The 23797-nt window shown below is 41.3% G+C and overlaps 1 protein-coding gene across 5 annotated transcripts in view; it reads right to left on the reverse strand.

Annotated features, from left to right (window-relative positions):
- Window positions 1–432: 432 nt before the first annotated feature.
- The window catches only part of hecw2a (HECT, C2 and WW domain containing E3 ubiquitin protein ligase 2a), a 37696-nt gene continuing 14331 nt past the window's right edge, over window positions 433–23797 (reverse strand). For 2 of the 5 annotated variants that reach the window (XM_038719593.1, XM_038719592.1), the window contains exons 7-30: window positions 23621–23760; window positions 23327–23427; window positions 22376–23232; window positions 19670–19961; window positions 19413–19505; window positions 18438–18588; window positions 17992–18098; window positions 17541–17665; window positions 16731–16916; window positions 16405–16539; window positions 15200–15320; window positions 15003–15099; window positions 14710–14793; window positions 14423–14505; window positions 11175–11295; window positions 10769–10882; window positions 10308–10460; window positions 9626–9724; window positions 7535–7664; window positions 7283–7429; window positions 5850–5964; window positions 4710–4795; window positions 4266–4378; window positions 433–3807 (exon numbers count right to left, since the gene is read on the reverse strand). In XM_038719593.1, the coding sequence (XP_038575521.1) occupies window positions 3696–3807; window positions 4266–4378; window positions 4710–4795; window positions 5850–5964; window positions 7283–7429; window positions 7535–7664; window positions 9626–9724; window positions 10308–10460; window positions 10769–10882; window positions 11175–11295; window positions 14423–14505; window positions 14710–14793; window positions 15003–15099; window positions 15200–15320; window positions 16405–16539; window positions 16731–16916; window positions 17541–17665; window positions 17992–18098; window positions 18438–18588; window positions 19413–19505; window positions 19670–19961; window positions 22376–23232; window positions 23327–23427; window positions 23621–23760 (3762 nt within the window). In that variant the 3' untranslated portion in view covers window positions 433–3695. The remainder of the gene's footprint in view (window positions 3808–4265; window positions 4379–4709; window positions 4796–5849; window positions 5965–7282; window positions 7430–7534; window positions 7665–9625; window positions 9725–10307; window positions 10461–10768; window positions 10883–11174; window positions 11296–14422; window positions 14506–14709; window positions 14794–15002; window positions 15100–15199; window positions 15321–16404; window positions 16540–16730; window positions 16917–17540; window positions 17666–17991; window positions 18099–18437; window positions 18589–19412; window positions 19506–19669; window positions 19962–22375; window positions 23233–23326; window positions 23428–23620; window positions 23761–23797) is intronic. The other 3 variants (XM_038719595.1, XM_038719596.1, XM_038719594.1) reach the window with 3 other exon arrangements.

Consider the following 23797-nt stretch of genomic DNA (forward strand, 5'->3'; position numbering starts at 1 on the left):
CACAGCACCCTATAGGCATTTCATTGTAGTCGGCCTATCTATACTCAGTCCCCTTGCCCCCCCAAGTCATAGGCCATTGACTGACTGTGAGATGAAAAGTCATTTTGACTTTTTAAAGTGGAAATGTTTACTAAGTCAAAATTAAGAGTTACTAAGTCATAACTACATGCACTGCATCAAAGCTGTGAAATAAAACATGCACTGCATCAAAGCTGTGAAATAAAAAGTCTTAATTGTAAGGTGACTTAGTATCTCATAATTTTGACACTTCTATATCATATTTTTGAGTAGAAAGTCAAGCATTTACTTAGTATGTTGCAATAATGGCTTTCTATGCAATTTTAACTTTCCACGAGTATTTTTATTTTTGTCATTTTGAACATTTTATCTATTTTTCTTTTCCTGGCAGAAATGAACTACCACGTAAATCTGTCCATTGTGCACATGCATTTATTAACATCTGGCAAAGCATCTGGAGGGCATTGGAAGCGTCACACTGACCTACGCATCTGTCCCGAAAAGACTGCAACTTCTCAAAGCACCACGCAATTACAAATGTATAAAGTATGTATAGGGAAAGTTTTACAATTTGATTTTTTTTAAATATATATTTTCTCCACATGATCATTGTGAAACAAATTATTTAGCTGCACTTTTTCTATTTTTCTTTTCCTTTTCTCTGACATATTTGGCTGGTAATGTGGGGATTATGAGAGGATTGTTTAATCAATAAGAGGTAGTGGCTACTTGCTGATTAGGTGTTTCCCAACACACTAATACTGTCTTGTACAAGATAAATAAGGGTCATGTATCATTAATCAAAATGTTCCATTTGTTCTCTTTTATTACAATCATTGGGGTGAAATGGAGACACACATACAGGAGCTTTGCATAGAGTGGAATTCTGAAAACTGCAGCCGGGTCTTGTCAGAAATGTACTAGGAAAGACAAGAGATGCAACTGTTTTCATCTGCCTTGCCGGTCTGCTGCAGCAGAAAAGCCTCATTATGGAAAACTTCAAACTGACCAAGTGAATGTATATCCTAACGTGAAGTGTTGTTGCCCATGCCACGAAGCTGCCCTTCAAGCAAACATGGGGTGATGCTCTGTAAGGATTTGGCAGACGCCAGGAGTGGGATGTGTTTGTTAGACAGAAATAGAGAGCAGGCCTAATGATTGACTTTGCAAGCCCCAAACCTTTGGTACATTCGGTGCAAAATATGTATTTATACACACAGGACAGACATACATTTATATACAAATAGACAAACAAGACCACACACGGTACACGTACATGTGCTCTCACGTTTCACAAAATCAAAACAGCCCTATTGATTCATCACTGATTCATGAGCAATGAAGCATCACCTTTGACCTATTACTAAGATAGGCAGACACGCACATGTGAAAGAAACAACCATTTTTGAAACATGCTGCCGAGATACTCGCCATTACACTGTCATAGAGAAAACAAACTATTGCATTCACACATTGTCCATTCCCAGAGCTAAAACTAAGTGACTAAAGCACCTATTTCCTACACCCTGTTCCCATGAGCTGAACACTCAAGGTATGACAGTGCCAGGTGAGCATAAGGCCGCATGCCTCAAGTAAGCGCCACAACCAAAGTGACACAACTTAACCAGCTCCCTCACCCCTTTTTCTGAATGGATATCAATATCCTCATGCAAAAAAGCTATTAAGGACAGAGTGTTGCACTATTTCAGCATGCAATATCGAGCTATAACACAACGCCATCTAGGGGTTTCTGCCTCAGCGCAGCTCACAGAGCTGACCGGGAAGATCCCGCATGCAGTATTGGACTGAGAGGGGGGCTGGGATACAAAAGGATGCCGCCACATCTTGCATCACACGTGGGGCTCCCTAGCACTATTTCAGCCCCTGTGGTCTAACTCCAACAGGGCTCTGTACAATAGGTGTAATCTTGCATGCACCCCATAGAAAATGAGTATGTGTTTGTGTGTGTTTGTGTGCATGTAAGAAAGTGTGTGAGAGACTGAGTAAAAGGGCCCTCAGGGTTTGGGTCGTGCACTTAAGATTTATAGAAATGTTTTATCACATGCTTTTTAAGAAGAAGCTATTGACAACACCAGGTCTTTGTTTAGGTGGTGCCATAGTAATGACACCTTACCGCCCCCTTGTGTTGATGTCTGTGTTGGGAATTTAAACCACAGCTCCTGTTTGATTTGTTATTAGACACACAGATCTGGTCAAACTTCACAAGGAAATAAAATAGCTTCCCTTATGAAATTTCACTTTGTGGTCAGGAAAACCCACGAGGCACTAAAAGATTTCCTTTCCCTCCACTTCTAACTTTCCACTTTGTGTTTTCCTCTTCCGCCTGCTTGAAATCCTCCTCGGGGGCTGGACAAAGTTGCTTGAGGAGGTTCATACATTCAGTCACTTATTTGGTACATTCATCACTTTCATTGGATGGGAGGCAATTACATCAGTGGGACGGGCCTTGTGTATCATCTGTCATCATTGGTCTGTGTGAGAAAGTACATCTATTGCTTATGATCAGTTTGAAAGACAAACCCTGCTCTTCTATCTGACTGAAGTGTGTCATTAAATGTATCTGTATACTGGAGGGAGTGCATCTATTACACTGTAAGAAAGTGCACCCGCAGCATCAAGGCTGTAATATTGTATGCATGTGTTTGTGTGTGTGATAGTAAGTGTCCTTGTTAAATATATGCTGAAACAGGACTGCATGTCTCAGATGTGTCTTTACCTTTCGTGCCCATGTACAGTAAGAGCTCTGGTGTCGCAGTATTGAAGGTAACAGTCTTGACCAGAACCTGCTGTCACTATCACAAATAAGACTGTCCGGAAATGTCACTGATGATTTGTGACTCCTTGTCTAGCGTAACCAGAAATCAGAACTGTAAAAACAAGTGTATTTTTAAGTTACGGAACTGGAACAACTGGGTTTATGCAATTTTGTGTATGTTTGTGTGTGTATTAGTGCACATTAGTGTAATCCTTGCTCTCTCACAGGCAAGGAGGACCAGCCAACATCCAACTGTAAGTCTAAAACGTCTTTCTTATCTTTCAATGCTGATAAAAAATCTTGGAGGAAACACTGGTTTGTACCATTAATAAAAACTAAATGTCCCACAGTTGTGTGTGTTTTGTGCAAAGGTGATTAATGTGTGTGTGTGTGTGTGTGTGTGTGTGTGTTATAGTTCATAACGTTGCAGTCCCAGTGCAGAAAGGACACAGTTTAGAGGTCCAGAGAGGGGGAAGGGAGGGTGGGTTTTGAGCAGCTGTCTCTGAGGTGCAGGTTGGAGAAGGAGGACGGAAGGTGCTAGAATTCCAGTAAACAAGGCCATTAACTGAAGAGATAAAGCACACATGTGGCTCAATGAACAAAGGTTACCATGAAAACAAGAAATTGTACAGCTTTTCAAACCATTCTCCGATTCTCTTCCTTTCTTCCAGAAGGTGTTCACTTGATAGACTTCTGTTATACATAAGAGAAAGACAGAGAATCGGAGGCTGCGTGCTGAATGACGAAAAGCCAGGCGGTGAAACAGCAGAGTTATCCACGGGGAAGTTAGTTGCCTTTTGAGGATATTAGTTTTATATTCCATGTCTCTCCTAAGTGAGAACGGCGGATTTCCAGATGGTTCACTCTCCCAAGTTGACCCTGGGTGTGAGCTGATTTAAGGTTACTCCAAACCGAATGTGCTCGTTTCCTCCACAGCAGTGACCAGCTTCTCGTAAAGCATGGAGAAGGAGGGGTAAGGTGGGAGGTCCAGACGATTAAAGCAAGTGTGAGCCCTATGGAGACACATACACAGGCATTAATCAGATGAATGCCAAGATAAATCATCTGTGAGGTTTAAACTTAACTAAAACCAAATTTAAAAAGAATAAAAATCAGATCAGATGATGCCTTAAATGACGTTGGTAGAGAGAAAGTTTAATGACTTAGATATAAAGATAGTAAAGCTATAAAATGTACATGTTGGTCCCATTAGTTAGTTTTTTCATTTAGAAAGGAAGGTCCTGAGAAGGAGAAAGGACTGAAACACACATTGTGTCATTATTTGTAACTGTTTAATCTTTGTGTAATAATCAGTATTTCATTTTACAAGGGAATGTTCATATATAAATGAAGGAATTAGGACAAAAATAAAAGGCCCAACCCCACTTCAGCAAAAGAAAAAAATACACCTTTTTAATCATTTGTACAGTCCCTAAAGGCGACATAGTCATCCCATTAGTTATCAGCTTACCTGGGTAAGGAAGTGATTTTCCCCCACTTCTCCACACAGAATCTGCGGGGTCCATTACTGCCCCGTAGAGAGGCAAATCCCTCGTAGGGAATACTGGAAGTGCCTGTCACAAACTAGAGAGACGGCCAATAAAGTCACAAAAAGTTCGAAAGCAGCATAAAAACATTTATTCAGTTATTATTTATGACTTATAACTAAAGAATTTTTTTTTTTTTAGTTCTGCACGTTTTTATATGAATTTAAACAAGTAGTCTCATCTAAACTGAGAAGGTTCAACTTCAATGAAATTAGAAAATTGCATGCAAATTGTATAATCTAGTTACATAAAAGAGAGCTTAAAGTAACATCTTTCTGCAGCCTCAAGCAGGACTCTGCAGTGCCTGCAGGGCACCCAGCCTCCACATGGGGGCAGTCTGTGTGCATGCGGTCACCCACGTGCTGTACCTGCAGCAGTCTTAGCCTCTGCTCATTGTTGAACCTCTCTACAGCTGCCCAGAACCAGCGAATCACTATATGGTTGTCATGGTAACCTGAGAGGAGACAGATATGATGGTGCATGAGTCAGATGAATAACAAATATTCCTGGCCCCTGATCCTCACTGCTCTCTTCCACCTCCCGCATCACTGTTTCTCCACTGTGATTTTTGAATGAGCTCTGCTGTTTAATATTTAATGGCCGAGGCTGTTTTGTCCATCTCAGTCGATTCCTTTATTAAACGAGCTTCACACTGAGTCACGGCCGACTGCCCGTTTGGGTTCTCTTGTCTCTCTGCTTGCTGGCGGCTTTTCAACTGTATTGGCCAGACTCTTAAAAAGCCTTTTAATGTGATCTGTTACAAATGGTTTGGACACTGGTGCTTGTACTGTACACAAGATGTATTACAATAATTAAATAGCAATAACTCCCCGAAGAAAAATTATTTATCAATTATTATTTCTTCCCATCTGTTCTTCAGCAGCCACATTTCTAATATTGTTTAGAGTTGTCTTGCTGACACTTGTGTTTTACAAAAATATTAAATAGACATGTGCAGCTCATTTATGGTGATTATGGTAAGAGATACCTTAAGTCTTTTTTTAATTACTGTAAGCAGCATGCCTTTATTTTGTATCGGTATTTCTTAAATAATCCTGTAGGTATAAGAGGTTTAGAGGCATCCCATCCTTACACATGCAGTGGACATTGGCTGGAATGGCAGCGGACCACTGTTGCAACTTGAACCAGTGTTTTAAACAGTGGCCACTGGGGGGCTACATTTGTCAGTTCATTTTTTCTTCAGGAAGATTGCTGGGTTTAATCCCTGGACTCGCTGAGAAAAACTTGAAGAAAGTGAATGAGAAAAACTTTAAACCTCCTCAGCGATTACTTAACACTGAGGCGTTCTTTAGCAAGGCCTCTACATTATCTAATCCCCCCTGCTCAAAACAGAGGGTTAGCTGGTGCACACCTGCAGCTTTCAGTTATGAATGAATTGTGTGTGCATTTGACTTTGCTAGTTTTCTCACGTTGCTGTCAGTGTGCCATGAACACTTTCATCTCTGTCTCTGCTTTCTGCCCCACTGGCTCCCTGCTGCTTTACATACCTCCTCTGTACTCTGTGTTGTTTCTCCAGTCTGACAGATCGATCTCTGCGGTGCCCGCAATCACCAGCTCCAGCTCCCTGGCATCAAACACAGACACCAGTCGCACATCCACCACCTAACACACACACACACACACACACACACACACACACACACTCAAACGGATGAACACATGGTATATAACATATGATACAGCCTATTCATTTATCATCCTTCCCACATACATCATGAGTTCCAGCGACACAGATGGCAGTAGGATAAACATAGTGAAAACATTTTTTGGCGTCTCTCATTTTGTTTACAGTAAATGGTGGCGTTTATTTGTTTAGTAAACTGAGGCCTGTAAACTCACATTGACACACATGTAGCCCGCAAAGACCCCGTAATCTGTCACAAGGGACTTAAGCAGGGGTTGGGTTTGTACCAGTTATAAAAAGTCATGAGAAAAAGAATATGAGCACCAGTCCACATTATAGTTCACTCTTGTTTCACTCTGTCATGCTGAGCTTCCACAGCATGTAGGACTGCGGGCTTTCAGATGTAAACATCCATCTTACAGTTATACACTGGACATTCTCACTTTTTTAAATCCACATATGTTCATCTGTCATTATTAGTTATTAGTCTGAACAGACCACTCCAAACGTCCTTAGTAGGAATGTGCCCTCAGATTCATATACAAACTGAGAAGTGCACAAACACTCTGTAAGCAAAGTACATATCACAGTTGTACAGTAATGTATGCCATATATCTTAATTAATCTATTTAATTCTCAAATGTGAATATTGTCTGTTCTCTTAACTCCTCTCTGACAGTAAACTGAATAAATATACTGTTGCAAACATGCTGCTCTTAACTAATTGCCCCTAGTGGGATGAATAAAGTTGACTGAATTGAATTGAATCAAATGGAATATTTAGGTCGGACAAAAGAAGACATTTGAGGACGTCACCTTGGGCTTAGGGAAACACTGATTGACTTTTTTCTTTCCAATTTTCTGGACCAAATTTTCTGGTCGGATAATCAATAATGAAAATAGGCACATGAAAATAATCATAAGCTGAATCCCCAATTTCCACCCACTACATTTCCAAGCTAACTACATATGTCATGATGTAGTTCAGCAAAGTATAATGCTGCTTTGTCATTTGCTGTTTTGGCTTGATCAAAGTCTTTCTAATTGAAATGTATTGTGACACCAGCTGCTCGCTCAAGGCATCGTCATTCACCACTGAAAATTCCAGATGGCAGTCAGAGAATGGGCGGAAGCATGGGTTCTTAAGTTTGTGCTGGTCAAAAACAAAATCTTAAAACCCGAAGCAATGATTCAACCACACTGCGTCAACAATCCTGTCATATTATAGCCATTATGCAACATAAAGAGGGTCTGAAAGCCTCATTAATACCTGTAACACCAATATTAATGATGTACCTCATAGAAGCCTCGGACCAGGCTCTCCGTCTGCTGGGCTACTCCTCTCTCTATACGCCACTTGACCATACGCTCAATGTACTCCTTCTTGTTTTTCTCAGACACAGGGATACCAGCCCCGCCTGGCTTCAGCTCTCTCTCTGTAATCTGCACAATCACATGCAGACATTTTAAATACAGCTTTATTATTACATGTCTACAGTCACAAATTTAACAAATAAGACAACCCGTCTTATGCAATCACACACATACCTGTCCAAAGACCTCCTCATTGACAGTGAAAGTGAGGTCCAGCATGTCTTCGATGTCGTTGTCTTTCATCCACTGCAGGCTCTGGTGGAACTCCTCATCTAGGAACTCCAGGTCACTCAGGTCACATGGGCTGCACGAGCGCAGGCAGAGGTTACACAGAGCTTTCAGAGGGGTCACGGTAGGTATTGATGGGTAGCCCTACTCATAAACCATGGCTGATTGTAAGAGGGGAGGTTAAAGGTTAATTACCTCATGTATACCAGCGTAAAATAGCTTTCCCCAAATAAGCACATGCAGCATGATGCATGTCAAATGTATTATGGATACGGATAAACCATCTCAGTTATGACGTATGTGAGAGGCTTACCGAGTGGTTTTCACTCCCTTTATTTACAGGCTTATTTCATTGTCACTACATGTTTTAGCTAGCGAGGCCATATATTGCTATTTTCAGAATAGGTTAGGTTACTCAGAAATGCCATCACTTGCTATGTTGGTGACAGGTTTTGTACCAAAGTGCTTCACAATGACGGAAATGTATGTAAACACACACAAGAATAAAGGCATATACTGTATGTGCATGAGTGTGGAAATAAAGCAAGGTTTAAGTAGAATGGTGTAGGGTGTGAGATTATGAAATATGGCCCGAGACCATGGACAGATTTGTAGACAATTATAACTTAGATCACCACCAACTATAACAGCAAGGTTCTTGGCATGTGGTTGGATGCTGGCGGAAAGGTGCTTGAGGCTCTGGGCAGTAATGATGTCGGGGACCAAAGAGTAGGATTTCTCTTGTCCTCGTTTAACTTAAAGAGGTCATATTATGCTAATTTTCAGGTTCATTATCCTATTTAGGGGTTGTACCAGAACAGGTTTACATGGTTTATTTTCAAAAAACACCATATTTTTTGTCATACTGCACATTGCTGCAGCTCCTCTTTTCACTCTGTGTGTTGAATGCTTCCTTTTAACTATCGAGTGATACATCTTACCTCTACAAGATCTTTGTTGGGCGTTGCACATGCGCAGTTCCTAGTTAAGGACTACAAGCCAATCAGAAGCAGAGTAGGGCGGGTCATGAGAAGCCGGTAAACACGGCTTCGGTTCAGTTGTACATGTTCCCTTAGCAACATGGACTGGAGCAAGAGTTTCAGAGTGGTGAGATAGTCATCATTTTTTAAACTGAGCTCTGCTACATCGCGATAACAACTTAATGTCCATCGACTGCCTGGAGGGTAGCTAATTTTGGAAAGGAGAGGAGATGCAAAAGGCGGACGTCTTGTCACTGTGTGCTGCGTGTTTTTCCACCTGTGTTGTTGAGGGCGTGTCGGACTAGCTGCTTGGCGAGCGTTATGACTTGTGTTTTGCTGTGTCATCACAGGGATCAAAGGGAAAAGGCTGGACTACAAAGAAGCTGTTTGCAGGCAGTTCAGAGCAGAGTTTTCTGTGGGAGATGGTTAACTCCCTATGGGCTGGACTTTGGGCTTTTTGACTTTACATACCTATTACACATTCAAAAAAGGTATATTGATGGGATGTTCTGGGCCTTAGTAGTGTCAATTCATGTGCTGATAGTAAAAAAAACAATACATTTTCATAAATTTAACACTTAAAATATTATTATTTTGTTTCTTATGACATGAATATATTTTCATATTTTCCCACCACACACTAGCTAATGGAAATAGGAAGTATAGAGTTGGTATGGAAACAGTGAGTTAGCGGTTTTGCAGCCTTTTTATTCATATTTCTTTACATTTTTGTGAATGTGCACCATGAAAAGTATGGCTTTCGCAGTCACCTGGATTACTATATGAATATTATGTTTTTTATAGGGGCTCAGGAGCAGGTTGCCCACTAATTGGGAGATTGATGGTTCGATCCTCTAGTCTGCATGTCGAAGTGTCCTTGGGCAAGATACTGAACCCCAAATGTGGTGTGTGAGTGTGTGTGAATGTTAATTTCTGTTTCTGATGAGCAGTTGGCACCTTGGCCAATCACATTCTCAGCACGGTCTGAGGGGGATCTGACTGGAAGTGCTGGTGTCCTGCAGACTGGTGTGGAATCGGGAGAGGCAGAGGGACTTACATACGAAGAAGCCCCTTGTAGAAGGGTCGGGTAAAGAAGGCATCCAGCAGGTACTGATGGACAAGAGCCAGGCCGAGGATACGCCCACTGAAGCGAAACCTAGACACAGCACCAAAAATACAGGTGAATACAGGCACCAGGACCAGAACTGGAAGAATAGACCCCACAAAACAGAGGATGCAGCAGATGGTGACATTGTTCATGACAATAAATAAACTCCCCTCAGATTTACTGTGAAAACACTGCATTGAGTCAGAATAGTGCTGAAGCCTGTAGTACAGAGACCATCTGAGACACTTCTCTATCCATCTTTCTTGAGAACTTCAGAAAGATTGTCTCTACAGGAACAAGTATTATCTTGTCATTCTTCATTTTGAAGTGCCACTAAGCTTGGCCCCCGTGACAAACAAACCCCTGAAGACTTGAGTTTATGTTGCTACATCTGCTATCTTCTTCATCCAGCCAATGATGTGCTGAATTTCCTGTCAAGTTTTTGTCCATCCATTCATCAGTCTGATCATCCATCCATCCATCCAATCACTGTCACTCAGGCAGATTTTAGGATCAACACACAGCAGTCAGAGCAGACAAGCGTCCCTTTACAGTCAGCTCAGCAGCAAACTTACGTTCGACAGACTGATACTGTAGATGCACTACACAGATAAATATATGAAAAGCTCACCATTCATGGTGGTTGTCTACAAAGGCAGACATGGGGCTGATCTGGACAGTATATGTGTCATTGGCTGAATATTCAAACAGGCCGTAGTATGGGTTGAACAGTTCTCTGGACACCAGGAAGAAAAACTCTCTGGATGGCCCACTGTAGTCCAACCTGCAATCATCACACGTTATGCATGTGTTATACATGTCATTAGGAAAACCGAATCAGTGAATGTTCTCTTCTGCAGCTACTCAGCAATCACAGAAAGCACTTAAAGGAACAATGTCTAGGGTATATATTAGATTCTGCTATAGACAACTGTCTAAGCCAAATCTAGAGAACTGGTGGCTCAAGAAAAGAATGAATGCTCAGCAAAACACCCCTGGATCCTTTACAGTTAGCAAATACATACATTTCACACTTGAAGTGTCTAAAGCATGATGTGGAAATGAACTGGGAATGAAATGGGGCTTTCTCACCCGTCCTCGCCCACAAAGCTGACGTAAAGTTTACTCCTCTGTAGGTCTTTACGGGAGTAACACATGATTTGGTTAAAGGCGTCCTCCAGAAGGTGGTCCCTGCGTATGATGAGCCTGGGAGCACACACACACACACACACACAATCACACACAAATTGTTATTATTACAAATTTGATGCTGTAGTGAGCATTTACAGCAGCTGGACAGTGAGTGTGGGACTGAGACAAAATAAACAACGTGTGTGTTCATGATAACGGAGGATCCATAGACAGTGTGGCTTATATGTTTTTAATTGTTGTTAGACAACATTGGAGCTCCAAAGAGGAAGAAGAGACATCAGGCCATCTTCAGTGCTATCACACAATTTATACATACATCTCTTTCAATTGTAGGGTTTAAACCTACTTGACTTTTCCTGGTCCCTGTCCATAACCCTTGGTCTCCAGCTTTCGATAAAAGTTCCTCAATTTAGCCTCAAAATCTCGCTTATAGGGAGCAGGAGCGCGGGCATTGGCTCGCTGGGTGCCTGGGATTTAAATGAGAGAGAGAGAGAGAGAGAGAAGGGAGAGAGAGAAAGAAAGACAGGAAGAAAGAAAACGGCTGAGAAAATGGGCAATGAAAGTCAGGCGTCAGGCACAACAGAATGGTAAACTGACAAATAAAAGGGGGACAAAGATGGGTAAATAATGGAAAACAGATATAGGGACATTGAGATAAGTGTAACTTTAATGATCCCAAGCTAAAATTTTCTAAAGCCTAAATTGGCGAGGAAGAATCAGAATGTGAGAATCGGAATTACTATTTGCAGGTTAACAGTTTAAGATTAGAGGTAGACAGTAGTAGATAATCACTGACTTATGTGTGTGTTTGCGTGTGTGTCAGCTCCTGTACATCCCACTTAAAGACACATCTAACCCTCAGTAACTAACTATTCTATTGTTCTATAATTAGTTTCTATTCGTTTTGGTTTAATTTGAAAATGATATGGCTACTTGATATGCTCATATATTAATTAGGCCAACTGGCTGTGGTTTATTGTAGTAATTGAAATGATAATCAACAGAGATGAGTTTGTTGTACATTTGATCACTGATTTATCACTTCATTTGTTTTTTTGTTCAGATAAATATGAAAATAATTATTTAGTTTTTTATAAAAAAATGTATATGGCCTTGAGGGGAATAAAGGACTAAGCGTGTATGTATGTAGAGGTTGAGGGGAGGGAGTTAACAGGGAATGCGAGTGTACATTTAAAGTATGTCTTAGTTTTAGATCTAGATCTAGTTTCAGCTCATGGTTAAACATCAGCGATGTCAAAAGTATTTTTAACACATTGTTGCCTTGTTTTATCTGTAGCCCACACCCAACAACTAGATCTAGAATTTTTAACTCATCCTCTGCTGTTAAATTAAATACTGCCTTCGACATTCCCACGAGTTTCTCTAGAGCACTGCTCTCTGCATCTGAGCAGCTGAATAATTTTAATAATACATGTTCCTCCATCTTAGGTGACATTGCTCTCTTCAAAACCAAAACAATCATGTCACCTCTCAATGCCCAAAGCCCTGGATAAATGAAAATATTATTATATAATCATCTAAACTCACAGTTCAGCTGGTTCGCTTCTCAGGTCTCTACTTAAGACCTTTAATGCAGAAGTTAGAAATTCTAGAGCTTCATATTTTGCTTCTTTAATTGATATTAATCAGTCAAATCCAAGACTTTTGATTAACATTGTGAGCCGTGTCACTGATCCTCTCCCGGGCCAGATATTAGATGCCACCCCTGAGAAATATGAAGAAATTCTTTCCTTATTTACTCAAACTGAAGTTTCATTTCTCTCCCAGATTCTCCAGTTACTGTTAGAAGCCCTGTGCAGTCTTCCTTGGCTCATTTAATCCAATCTCTCCATCTCCACAAACTGATATGGTAATGAAAATAAAACTCTCAGCTTTCCTTTAGATATTCTACCTGTAACATTTCTAAAGGTTGTTTTTAACAAAGTGTCCCCTTTTCTTTAGCAAAAAGCTGCTCTTGTTCAACCACTTTTAAACGGGCCTTCTCTTGATTCCTTTCATCTTAACCATTTAAGGCCTATTTCTAAACTCCCTCTTTTAGCCTTGGTTTTAGCAAAGGTTGTAACAGATCAACTGCTAGCTTTTCATAATAACAATATCTTCAATTCCAATCTGGCTTTAGAAATAAGCATAATACTGAAACTGCGCTTCTCACGGTCTTAAATAACTTATTACTAGCAGATGGTGCTGACCATAAATCCATTCTTGTTCCCATAGCATTTGACACAATGACTCTTGGACCGTCTTGCAACTAGACCATTTTTTTCTGCCAAAAATCTGGAAACAGTATTTTATGCCTTCATAACTAGTAAGTTAGATTACTGTAATTACTTGCTCTCTGGTATCTGTAATAATAATATTAATTATGGTGGTGAAAACTGGTCTGCATGGCTGTCGTCCCAGAAGGAAGCCTCTTCTAAAGATGATGCACAAGAAAGCCGGCAAACTGTTTGCTGAGGACAGAGCAGACTAAGGACATGGATTACTAGAACCATGTCCTGTGGTCTGATGAGACCAAGATAAACTTATTTGGTTCAAATGCTGTCAAGTGTGTGTGGCAGCAACCAGGTGAGGAGCACAAAGACAAGTGTGTCCTGCCTGCAGTCAAGAGAGGTACTTGTGAGATACTGTAACTCACAAATAGCAGCAAGTGAAATACATTATTTTTTGAGGTGAACCATAGAGGATGCTAACACTGTGGTCAATTCTGGATGTAATGAATGCGGCAGAGAACGTGAGTGATGGGCGGAGACGGGCAATGTTTGTGAGGTGAAAGAAGGCAGTCCTGGTGATATGGTTGATGAGGTGTTCAAAAGTGAGGTTGTGAGGTTCAGTAAGAAATCCCTCTCCTGTCTCATCCAAAACTCTGCTGCAAAGGATTTTGACTCGAACAAAGAAACACAATCACGTCACACCGCTCCTAGCGTGCTTTTAGAATAAATTTCAAGTTACTGTTGATTACTTACAAAGTTCTAAGAGGCTGAGATCCAGGTTATTTGCAAATCTTTTAGTGCCCTATGCCACTTCCCGCTCCCTGAGAACCTCGGATGTGTCATTCCTAGGTCCAGATTTACACTCAAAGGTGACAGAGAATCTGCAGTTAGGGCTCTGAGACTGAGATCAGGGCTATCTCGTCTTCTAAATCACTTTTTAAAAAAGGGGGTTTCTGCCTGTGAGCCCTGGAGGTGAAGTTCTCTCTCGTGCATTTTATTTTATTTTACTCTTTTTGTGTTTTATAATGTGGTAAGTTTTATGGCTTTTAGTTTGTTTTTTTGTTTTAAATATACTGTTTTTATTATAAGGCACTTTGTAACTGTGTTTTGAAAGGTAATATAAATTTAAAAAAATGATTAGTATTATTAGTATTATTGTGAGTGAATTAATATTTTATGTAAGTCTGTCATCCACCTATGTTACATATGAAGGTGTTATGAAATTGCTCCTTTTTTGTTAGACAATGTAAACCAAACCTCATGGTGGATGAAATGTAATAAAAAGATAAGAATTTAATAAACATAAACAAACAAACTTGGTGCAGTTGTGGTGATGCAGACACAGAATGAGATGGAGACTTACCAGGGGAGCTCTGAGGAGACGAGAGGCAGTAAGTTTGGTGGAGTAATGGTGGTACATATGACATCACCTCCTCCTCAAATAAGCTGGAGACAAGAGAGAGGTTCTCACACAGAGCACAGCCAGGAAGGAACAGACATACAACACTATAGAAACCAGACTTTTTAAAACATAGGTGGATAAAATGGGAATTCGACTTGTATTCCTGGAAGCCAATAGGTCATAATTTTCACAAGTGACCATTAATCAGTCCCCCACCCCTTCACACAAACACATGCAGTGGGACTCACCTCAGCAGCATGACGAGGTCAGCGTCGCTAGAGAGACGAGCCAGCCCACTGACACCCTCACTGCGTATAAACTGCACCTTCTCCCTGCGCGCACACACACGCACACACACACACGTCAGGAGGTTAACTGACACAATCCATTGGGATTAAAGGTTAACTGTGTGTTCAGGATGACTGATGTTGATGATGATAACGCAGTGGGCTGGAGAGGAAGAGAGAGAGTGGGAGAGAAAAGGAAAGCAATGAAAGACAGAAGGAGGAAGGGAGAGGAAAAGAGGGAGTGAGAGACATACTTGAGCGAGTGGTTTCTGGCGAGCTCGGGTTGCCTTTCCTGCAGGATCTCAAAGATGTTGGGTTGCCGTAGAAACGCCACGATCTTGTCATTGTAGGCTGGAGAAAGTGAGGAATATGCATTTATATCTGAGTCTTGTGTGTGTTTGCACTTTATGCTTGTATCTTTGCATGTGTACATAGATCCTGCCTGACTCACCCACAGGCACCACATCTTGGTACTGACTTCGACTGGAGCCGCTGAAGGTGCTGGAAGGGCGTGGCATCACGGGCGGGTTGGTTTGGCGAGAGTCATCTACTACCTGTGAAAAAAGGAAGCACTACAGTTCAGGTCGCATCCTAGTTCTCAGACCGATCCACCTGCTAGTGACCAGCCAACACTGACCTCTGCTCTGAACCTCTGGACATCAGTCAGCTCTGCATGTTCTCGTCCATGAACTACTAATCTTATTTCTTATATTTCTTTTTGAATAGAATACCACATACATAGATTTACAATCTCCCAAGCTGCCATCTATTATACTATTGTATAAAAATAATTGCAGAGATTTGAATTTTTGAAAAATAGGTATTTGATCATGATGAAAATGTAATCAGCCCAGCATTTAAGATTTAAGATGGCTGCGAAAAAATGCATTCACTATGTATTAAAGAAAGCCAAACCCAGAAGACTAACTGAAAGTAATCTATATAATAACAGTTTTACTAAAATTACTAATTTTCTGTATTAAAAGTTGTATTTTTCTACGTTTATTTTCTTAGATATTCCAGAAAGCATTTGAATGCATTAGTGAGGAAGATTTATTTTTAAGTAATCTCTGCTGCATTAGCATGCAAAGCACAGATTCTTCCTAACAGGAGACCTATCCAAAATCTATCTATCTTAACCAGATAATTGAACCCAATAATGCTGCGGATTCTATGGATTTAAGAGGCAACAACAGCCATTTATCATCTTCACTATGGCCCCTAGTGTTTATATTAATCATACTAAGGTATCACTACTAATATAACAGTCACTGAATGATGCTTATCATTCCTACATAAGTAGTGGTCTGGAAGAGATGAGTGGAAACAAGACAGGAGTGATGATGAACATAAGAAGGATCCATTATTTGATATAGTGTCTATGAAGATTGTCATTAATTCCAGTGATACAGCAAGATCTCTTTGAGTTTTGAAATTAAGTGATGTGTCACTGCACTAAAGGATTGTGTCAAATATCAAAATAGGTAAAATGAACTTCAGTGAACTTTCTACTTTCTACCACTGACTTGACTTGCAAATTCCCTGCCTGTGTCCACCATGCAGATACTCACTAAGCATATATAAACATTGCAGTATTTCTGCTAGTCTTAAGTTGACTCCAGGTGACAAGTGGCGCAGTGGCGGCTAGTCTCTCACCTCCCCAGCACTGTGGCTGCGTTGGCGGCTCAGGTGCTGGCGGTGGGCCAGTAGCCCGGTGGAGCGAGAACTCTGGAGGGGCAGCCGTGGGTCAATGAAGGTCGTGGAGCGACAGTTGTGGTCAACAAAGAAGGGCTGAGGATTGAGAAGCACAGTCATGCATGAATAAACTTCACTATTTGTTCATATACTGAAAAGAAGGATTACTGAAAGACTGCTGAGAGACTACCGGGACTACTGAGCAAAGATTACAATTACTATGATATGACCTTCAAGGTTGGAGTAATCTCAGGTCAAAAGCCAAAGGTTATGGGTCACACACACACCTTCCCAGTATGGTCATGCTTCATCTCCCAGCCCCGGGGAAGCTCCAGCTGCTTGTTGGAGAACATGTTGAGGAAGGTGACGAGGTCGCGGTTATGCTGGTAGCGCTCAAAGTAATGAGCGTCCCGACGCACCTTACTGATCATGTGCTTCAGACAGGTGTTGCTTGTAAACATGCGGTAGGCACTCTGGGCAGAGAGGGCAGAGAGGTGAGGTCAACAGAGAGGGACAGGAGGCGGACAAGGGAACAGCTTTTGGGTCATTTTCAGTTCATTCACTCAAGATGGAGGACAATGTGGATAATGACTGAATTAAGAATTATTTACATTTTATTGTCTTACATGATTAGTGCAGGATCAGTCGTTTACAATGATAAAACAAAGAGATGCAAGTACATCTTTGAGATACTTGAGATCGTTTGTAACTAATACTATTTTTGTAAAATGAAAAATGCTACTAAATAATGATAGCCATCATTGAGCATCGCTTATGACCAACAGGTCAACTAATTTAGCACCGTATGGGACAACTACGAAACAACACTGGGTCATACCCGCTACATTGCAGTACTGTACTGAAAAGTCGAGCTGTGTGGTGAACTGATACTGTGGCTCATTCAGGCTGCAGTCACTATATCTGAGTCCTGTGACTGTGATGTGTACTCACAAATTAATTCAGCCAAAATGCTGAGTCTGCAAAAGTATTTGCATTTGAGTTTCATTATACAGTGTGTCTGCTTGTATGTAGACAGATCTATGTAAAAGGAGTACAGGGTGAAAGATGACAGAGGAGGTGAAGTATGTTAGACTGACAGGGTTAGAATGCAGCACGGTGAAGAAGTCTGGGCTGCACAGGAACTTGGCGCTGGGTGACTGCAGCAGCAGGGAGAGACGCGAGCGACCACTGGAGTGAACGACTGCACTTTCTCGTCGGTATTCTGCAACAAAATTAATGCACACTAGTTAAACCTTGAGACAGGGAGACACTACCGAAGGCAGCTTATTTCATGAACGAGACATTTCAAAATGACATATCCATCAGTGTCAGGAGTATAAAAACAAACATCTCCACAGGCTACTGCTATTCTGAGTAAAATAATATACTCATGGCTTACCATAGTATTTCAAGAGATGAATCATTTTCAAGAGGTGAGTCATTTAATTGAGAACATATTTATCTTCAAAATGTGTACAAAGCTCTAGTAAATTAAACCTCAAATGCTTCTATTTTTGTGTTTTCTGTAATAGGTCTATTGAAACTAACCAGAAATGTTGTGAGGCATCAGGTCACTTTCTGGTTCAGGAAGCAGGTCAACAGAGGCTTCCTCTGACCGATCAGTGTTGGTTATGGTCCTCCTGATGCTTTGATACCTGTGTTTGAGAGTAATGATAAAGTTACTGTAGTAAAAGTATAGTTTTCTACTATTTTAGCAAAGAATGTAGTCTCTTGAATAGAAATTAAGAGAGGTGAATATGAAATTTGCCTATATTTCTCTGCTGAAAGTCTTTGTATTCCTTTATTTTATTCAAAGTTACATTAGTTCAAAAACCTGAAGATAAAAAGAACTACTAATAACTGATGATAGTAACTCTTGGTTTAGTGAGATATTGAATAAATACCTATACCTTATAAATAATAAATAAATAATGGTATTTACTAAGAGAAAAAAATTATGGTTATTGCAATACATTTCTTTTTACAAAGCCCACCTGCGGTTGAGTTGCTCCATCTGCTGAATGGAGTTGGAACGGGTCAGGCCCTGCGGGGCAGGAGGTCCAGTAGGACGCTGCCATGTGGTGGTTCTGTTCACATGGTCCACAAAGAAGATCCTCCCGTGGCTGTCGATCCGGGCCTCCCAGTCTGAGAGGCAATTAATAATTGATATACAGTAGGTGTGGAATGCCTCAGGGGAACGTAATGGAAAAATAAATACTAGCCAAAAATGAATGACAGATGATGATACCAACAAATAAATCTAAAGTATGCTCTGGGAGGCAAAATGAGAATGCTAACATGCTGATGTTTGGCAGGTATAATGTTTACCATGTTCATCGTTCATTTTTAGTGTGTTAGCATGCTAACATTTGCTAATTAGCACTAAACACAAAATACAGCTGAGGCTGATGGGAATGTCATTACCTTTTCAGGTATTAAGTCATAATCCCAAGTATTACATCTGTACCAAACTTCAATGCAATCCATCAGATCGTTCATTTCATTCAAAACCGAACCCATCAACTTAATGGTGGCGCTACATGAAAAGTCATGGGGATCACCAAACATGTATGGTTTGGTCTTTGGTTCCACGAATGAAACATTTTCAGCAATTATCAAGATTTTAGTGTGGAGTCAGTGGACCGACCTACTGACTGACATTGGCATCCCCAAAGTCCAGCTAGTGTGGCAACAAGAAATGCAAAACTTCCGATAATTTTATCGACATCTTTGTTGTAGCCATTTCTCAATATAGGGAGAGACTTTGCTGTGTTAAGGTCAATAGTCATTCTTCGGGTCATTTGGGATTAATTTGTGGTCCAAGAATTGTAGTTTTACTCAGGATCAATCAGCAGGACATGGACACACAAACACAGATGCATAAACACAAAGACACGTTGCTACACACAGGCGGTGACATACAGATACGACAGACAAACAATACGGTGCATGCAGACACACACACTCACTGGGAGGTAGAGGTTCGTCCACACGTTGGTATCTGTGGATGTCATGACGCACAGAAGGAAGTGAACGCACAGGATGGCCATTGACGTGAGTACCTGATCAGAGAAAACAGGCAGAAGGAATTTGTCTTAACATGGAGACAATGATAAACAGTAAAATCCGTCCAGAACGCAAACTGAGTAATTTCAAAAATGCATTTCTTCGGAATTCAAAAATGTACTCTGCAAAAGTGAAAGCTGACTTGTTTAAAGCTGGGTACCTTCCTCTCCATCTGTTTCTGTGGTGACTTGGTCTGAATCAACAGAATCAGCCTCCTTGTGTGGCTTTGTCCCCTCCCCTTCCTGTTCTTCAGCCACGCCCCCCGCAGCCTGCAGGCTCAGCCTCCTCACACTGATCCCCTCTTGCACGCCGGCTGGGGGAACTCCTCCTTCTGCCTCAGTAATAACGGCTTGCCCACCCCCTTCATCGTCTACAGCTTGATTTGTCGGTGGGGTGCGGGAAACCACATCTCCCCCAGGATCTATGGCCGTCTCTGCTCCCTCCTCTGCTTCCTACAAAATAAAAAAAACTACTGTAAACTAGTGTAAAGAGTGGACAAAATGATCTATAAAAAATCAAATCAGCCTCACTGACAGGGCTTTATAGTGAAGTAGGTAAATCACATATACAGTACATTGATATGTGTTGTGGAAATTATATTCCTGGTGAGGGGCTGAGCAAATAATTGAGTTACCACAAACCGTTGTCTTTGAAGAATTTATTTAACAAAAGAGAATAAACAGAGAAGTACTACAACACAAATCAGCTGGACCAGAGGTTCTGTCTCCTAAGACAGTCACTAACGTCTGGCCCCAAACAAAGGGATGTATCATGATTTACACAGTCTAGGTTTCTATGTTTTGGGGAACAGAGATCCTCTCTCGGCCTTGAATGAACATTCCAGGAGAGGAGAGGAACAACAAGAGGGGGAGTACACCAAAACAATCTCACAGCTCTGACCTAAACCCTAGTAAATGTGGACGGACTAACATAAGGAGTATAGGAGAGGAAAGGTTAAGGATAAAACACAATACATAATAATAATAATAGTAAAAGAACATACATAAAAGATTAAATGTAAGAGGATACAATTTTCTGCCATAACAATATGCAAGACATTCACCACCCAAATGGCAGCTCTAACATGAGGCACCTTTGGTTCCATCACCAAGGCAACAAAAAAAAGCTGAGAAACATGTTCATCAAGTTTGTGCAAATGCATTGGTGCGTAGGCGCATGAGCTAAAAGGAAACAATCATCGAACAGTTGTCCAAAAAGTAGAAACAGATAACTGGTTCCCACTCACAGCACACAAAACTATCTCCAACTAACTGATCGCTTGAGAATATGCATTTAACACCCTATATTATAGGTGTAATGGTGGTGTTACATGTAGTAAGGTGGTGTTGCATTATGGCGCAATGTCGCATGAAAACAGTTAGGACTAGAACCTATGTGTGCACTGTGGGGACAGTAATGACACTCTGCCACAGCAGAGTGGACTGTGGGGTTTACTAGCTTACTTTTTAGAGCTTAATAGATAAGGGATTTTTGAGGTTGATACCAAAACTGATTTTAAAGGGGGAAAAAATCACAGATTACTGATATGGTTTAGTGTAGCTATGAAGCTAGCTATGAGACTCATGTTACCGCCTTGTTCCAATGGATTGATCTCCAATCAGAAACACTTTTTACTTGCTTATCAAAAAATGTCAGCAATATTTCACTGCTAATGTATAACATTAACAAGTAAGATAATCTTGTCACAGAGAGTAAAAGACTCACTGAACAGACTCAGTCCATCACTGTACTGTTCTCCACTGAACTGCAAAATGACTGGGAAGAGATGCTCTGATGCTTACCTTGCAACCTGCTACGTTACTGACTCTACTGACAAATCATAGGGGGCTAGCTACCTCGCTTACTAAGCAAACAGATGTGAGATCATGAGTGACATGGCGGTTGTCAGGGACAGGGTTAACGTTATATTACTTATATTGAGAAGGGGAAATGATGGGGTCATTGTTTATTATATTTTCCAGTATGTATTTCTGCACCACTGTCTGCTCAGCTGTGATGCACTCTGCAATATGCTGCAGACAGTGCTGACTGAGAGAATAAGTCAAAGTGCGCTCTGCTGAACAAACTACGTGATGACACCTTTTCTAAATCACCCCAAGCATCGTTTTCTGTGTTGTGTTATTTTTTCAATTTGGTGCATATCAGAAAACATACATGCCAATAGCGATATATCTGTGATAGCATAACATAACATAACAGCTGGCAGTGTTGCCGGTGATGAACTCACAACTGCCTTGTTGGTCTGTGCTATTTATTAGAGACCAATTCGAATTTTCAAGACAATTTTTTAAAGATCTGACCTGCTAATTCCGATTTAGCATTTGTGAAAATTTGACCAGCACAGAATCATATGTGAGGCTGATCAGCCTGGTCACCTGTCATGGCATCAATTAAGAGTAGTTAACTAAGAAGTGAAAAATGGTCTACAGGGCACCTTTAACAAACACTGATTATTTCACAACTTGCTAAATTTCCTAATAAATAAAACATGTTAAAATATCCATTTATATGTAATCTGTGTGTGAAATATACCTATTCGCAATTAACACTACAATACAGACAATAGCGCTGAACAATTCAGTTTAGTGACTAGTAAAATGCCGGAAAATTAATCAACAACTATTTTGATAATTGATCATTTAAGTCACTTATCAAGCATAAGCATTCTCAAATGTGATAGTTGGCTACTTTTCTCTGTTTTTTAATCATTGTAAATCATTATTATCGATTAATCAGAAAAACAATCCTTAGTTGCAGCTCTAATAGGGACCATTGTGGTTTTGTAGTAATACATATACAGAAAGTTGAATCTTGGGTTGTGACCATAAAAAGATAATGAACTCACCACAGCAGTAGTCAACGTTATTGGACAGCTCTCTGATGACGAGAATACTGTCTGTGGGGCTGTTGCCATGGAGCAGGTGTCAATCTCTGAGGAGGGGTCCTCACCTAGGCCCCTTTCTTCCTCATGCACTTCACCCTCTGGCATAGTGTTATGGGACACAGCCTCTGTGAAAGGAGCCTCCTCCACTTCAGAGAAGACGTCTGGCTCCAAAACATCCTCCATGTCCAGACTTGCCCCCATTTCTAGGGCCATCTCTGCATCAGGGGGCACATCGTCTGTCGCACCACCTGCACCCTCGGGCGACTCCTCCGCCACAGAGGGCTCCAGCTGCTCAGGCTCCTGCTGGAGCTCAGGAAAAGGGTCGTCTTCATCGGGGCAGCTGACATCTGGAGGTTCTCCATTCATCAGCAGCGGTGACAGCGGCACCGGAGTGATGTCATTGGCCCCGGATCTCTCCTCGTCCTCGTCTGAATCAATGTGCAACATGGCACTGAGCCTTGTGTGTGTGGGGAAGCTAGAACGCAGTTTAGGTGAGGCCGCACCCAGGGGTCTTTCACCAGGGCCTTTGGGGGCCTCAATAGCATCCAGGCCTTCAATGAGTGACCTCTGGAGCATTTCATGGCTTGACAAGCTTTCGGGCTCCACAAATCTACCCTGGGCTCCAACAACAGGCAGCTCCTTTTCTGGGAAGGCTGTGGCCCCACCTTCCCACATGTTTTGGGAGCCCTGGGAGCCGGTAGGAGAAGGGCCTGCCGAGATCACTCCCGGAAGATGATGGGGCAGGTCCTCATCATCGGATGGAGTCCCTGGAGCTCCATTCAATGATGACATGCCAATGATAGACTCGGGAGAGGCCCCTACAGCAGGCAGAACGGGTTGAATTTCCATGTTTAGAAAGACAAATTTAGAGAAAATACATAGTGTCAAAATACAATTTAAAGGCAGATTTACCATCAGGCCCAGTCGAGGTGAGCTCCACTTTAAACTGCAACTGGCCGCTTACATGTTCAGTGGGTAGGCGCCGACACAGGGAGAAACTCACAGGCTGGACTCTGGACAGCCAAACAAAGAGAAAAACAGATCCTAACACCATGATATCTGTGACGGTGCCCGCATCAAATATGAGTAATTAAGCGGGAAATAAAATATATCCTTCTGACTAAACTGAAGCTGTAGCTGTCTGGTGTTACATACAGGTATATGTCTGTGTGTAATTCTGTGAGTGTCTGTATGTTTTCCACCTACCCGGGTATTTTTTCAATAAGCCTCTGCACAGGGATAGTGAGCTGACCAAGGAAGCGTTTGATGATCGGTCGACTTTTCGCAAACTTGTCCTTTACTTCGATGTACAGGATGTCTGTCATTAGAGCTACAAACGTGTATTTCTGCAGAGAGGAAAAACATGCAGTCATTACATTCTCA

This window comes from Micropterus salmoides, unplaced genomic scaffold, assembly GCF_014851395.1.
Source record: "Micropterus salmoides isolate LMB-PRFRI ecotype aquatic unplaced genomic scaffold, ASM1485139v1 Ms_hic_scaffold_15, whole genome shotgun sequence".
In the NCBI taxonomy this organism is placed as follows: domain Eukaryota; kingdom Metazoa; phylum Chordata; class Actinopteri; order Centrarchiformes; family Centrarchidae; genus Micropterus; species Micropterus salmoides.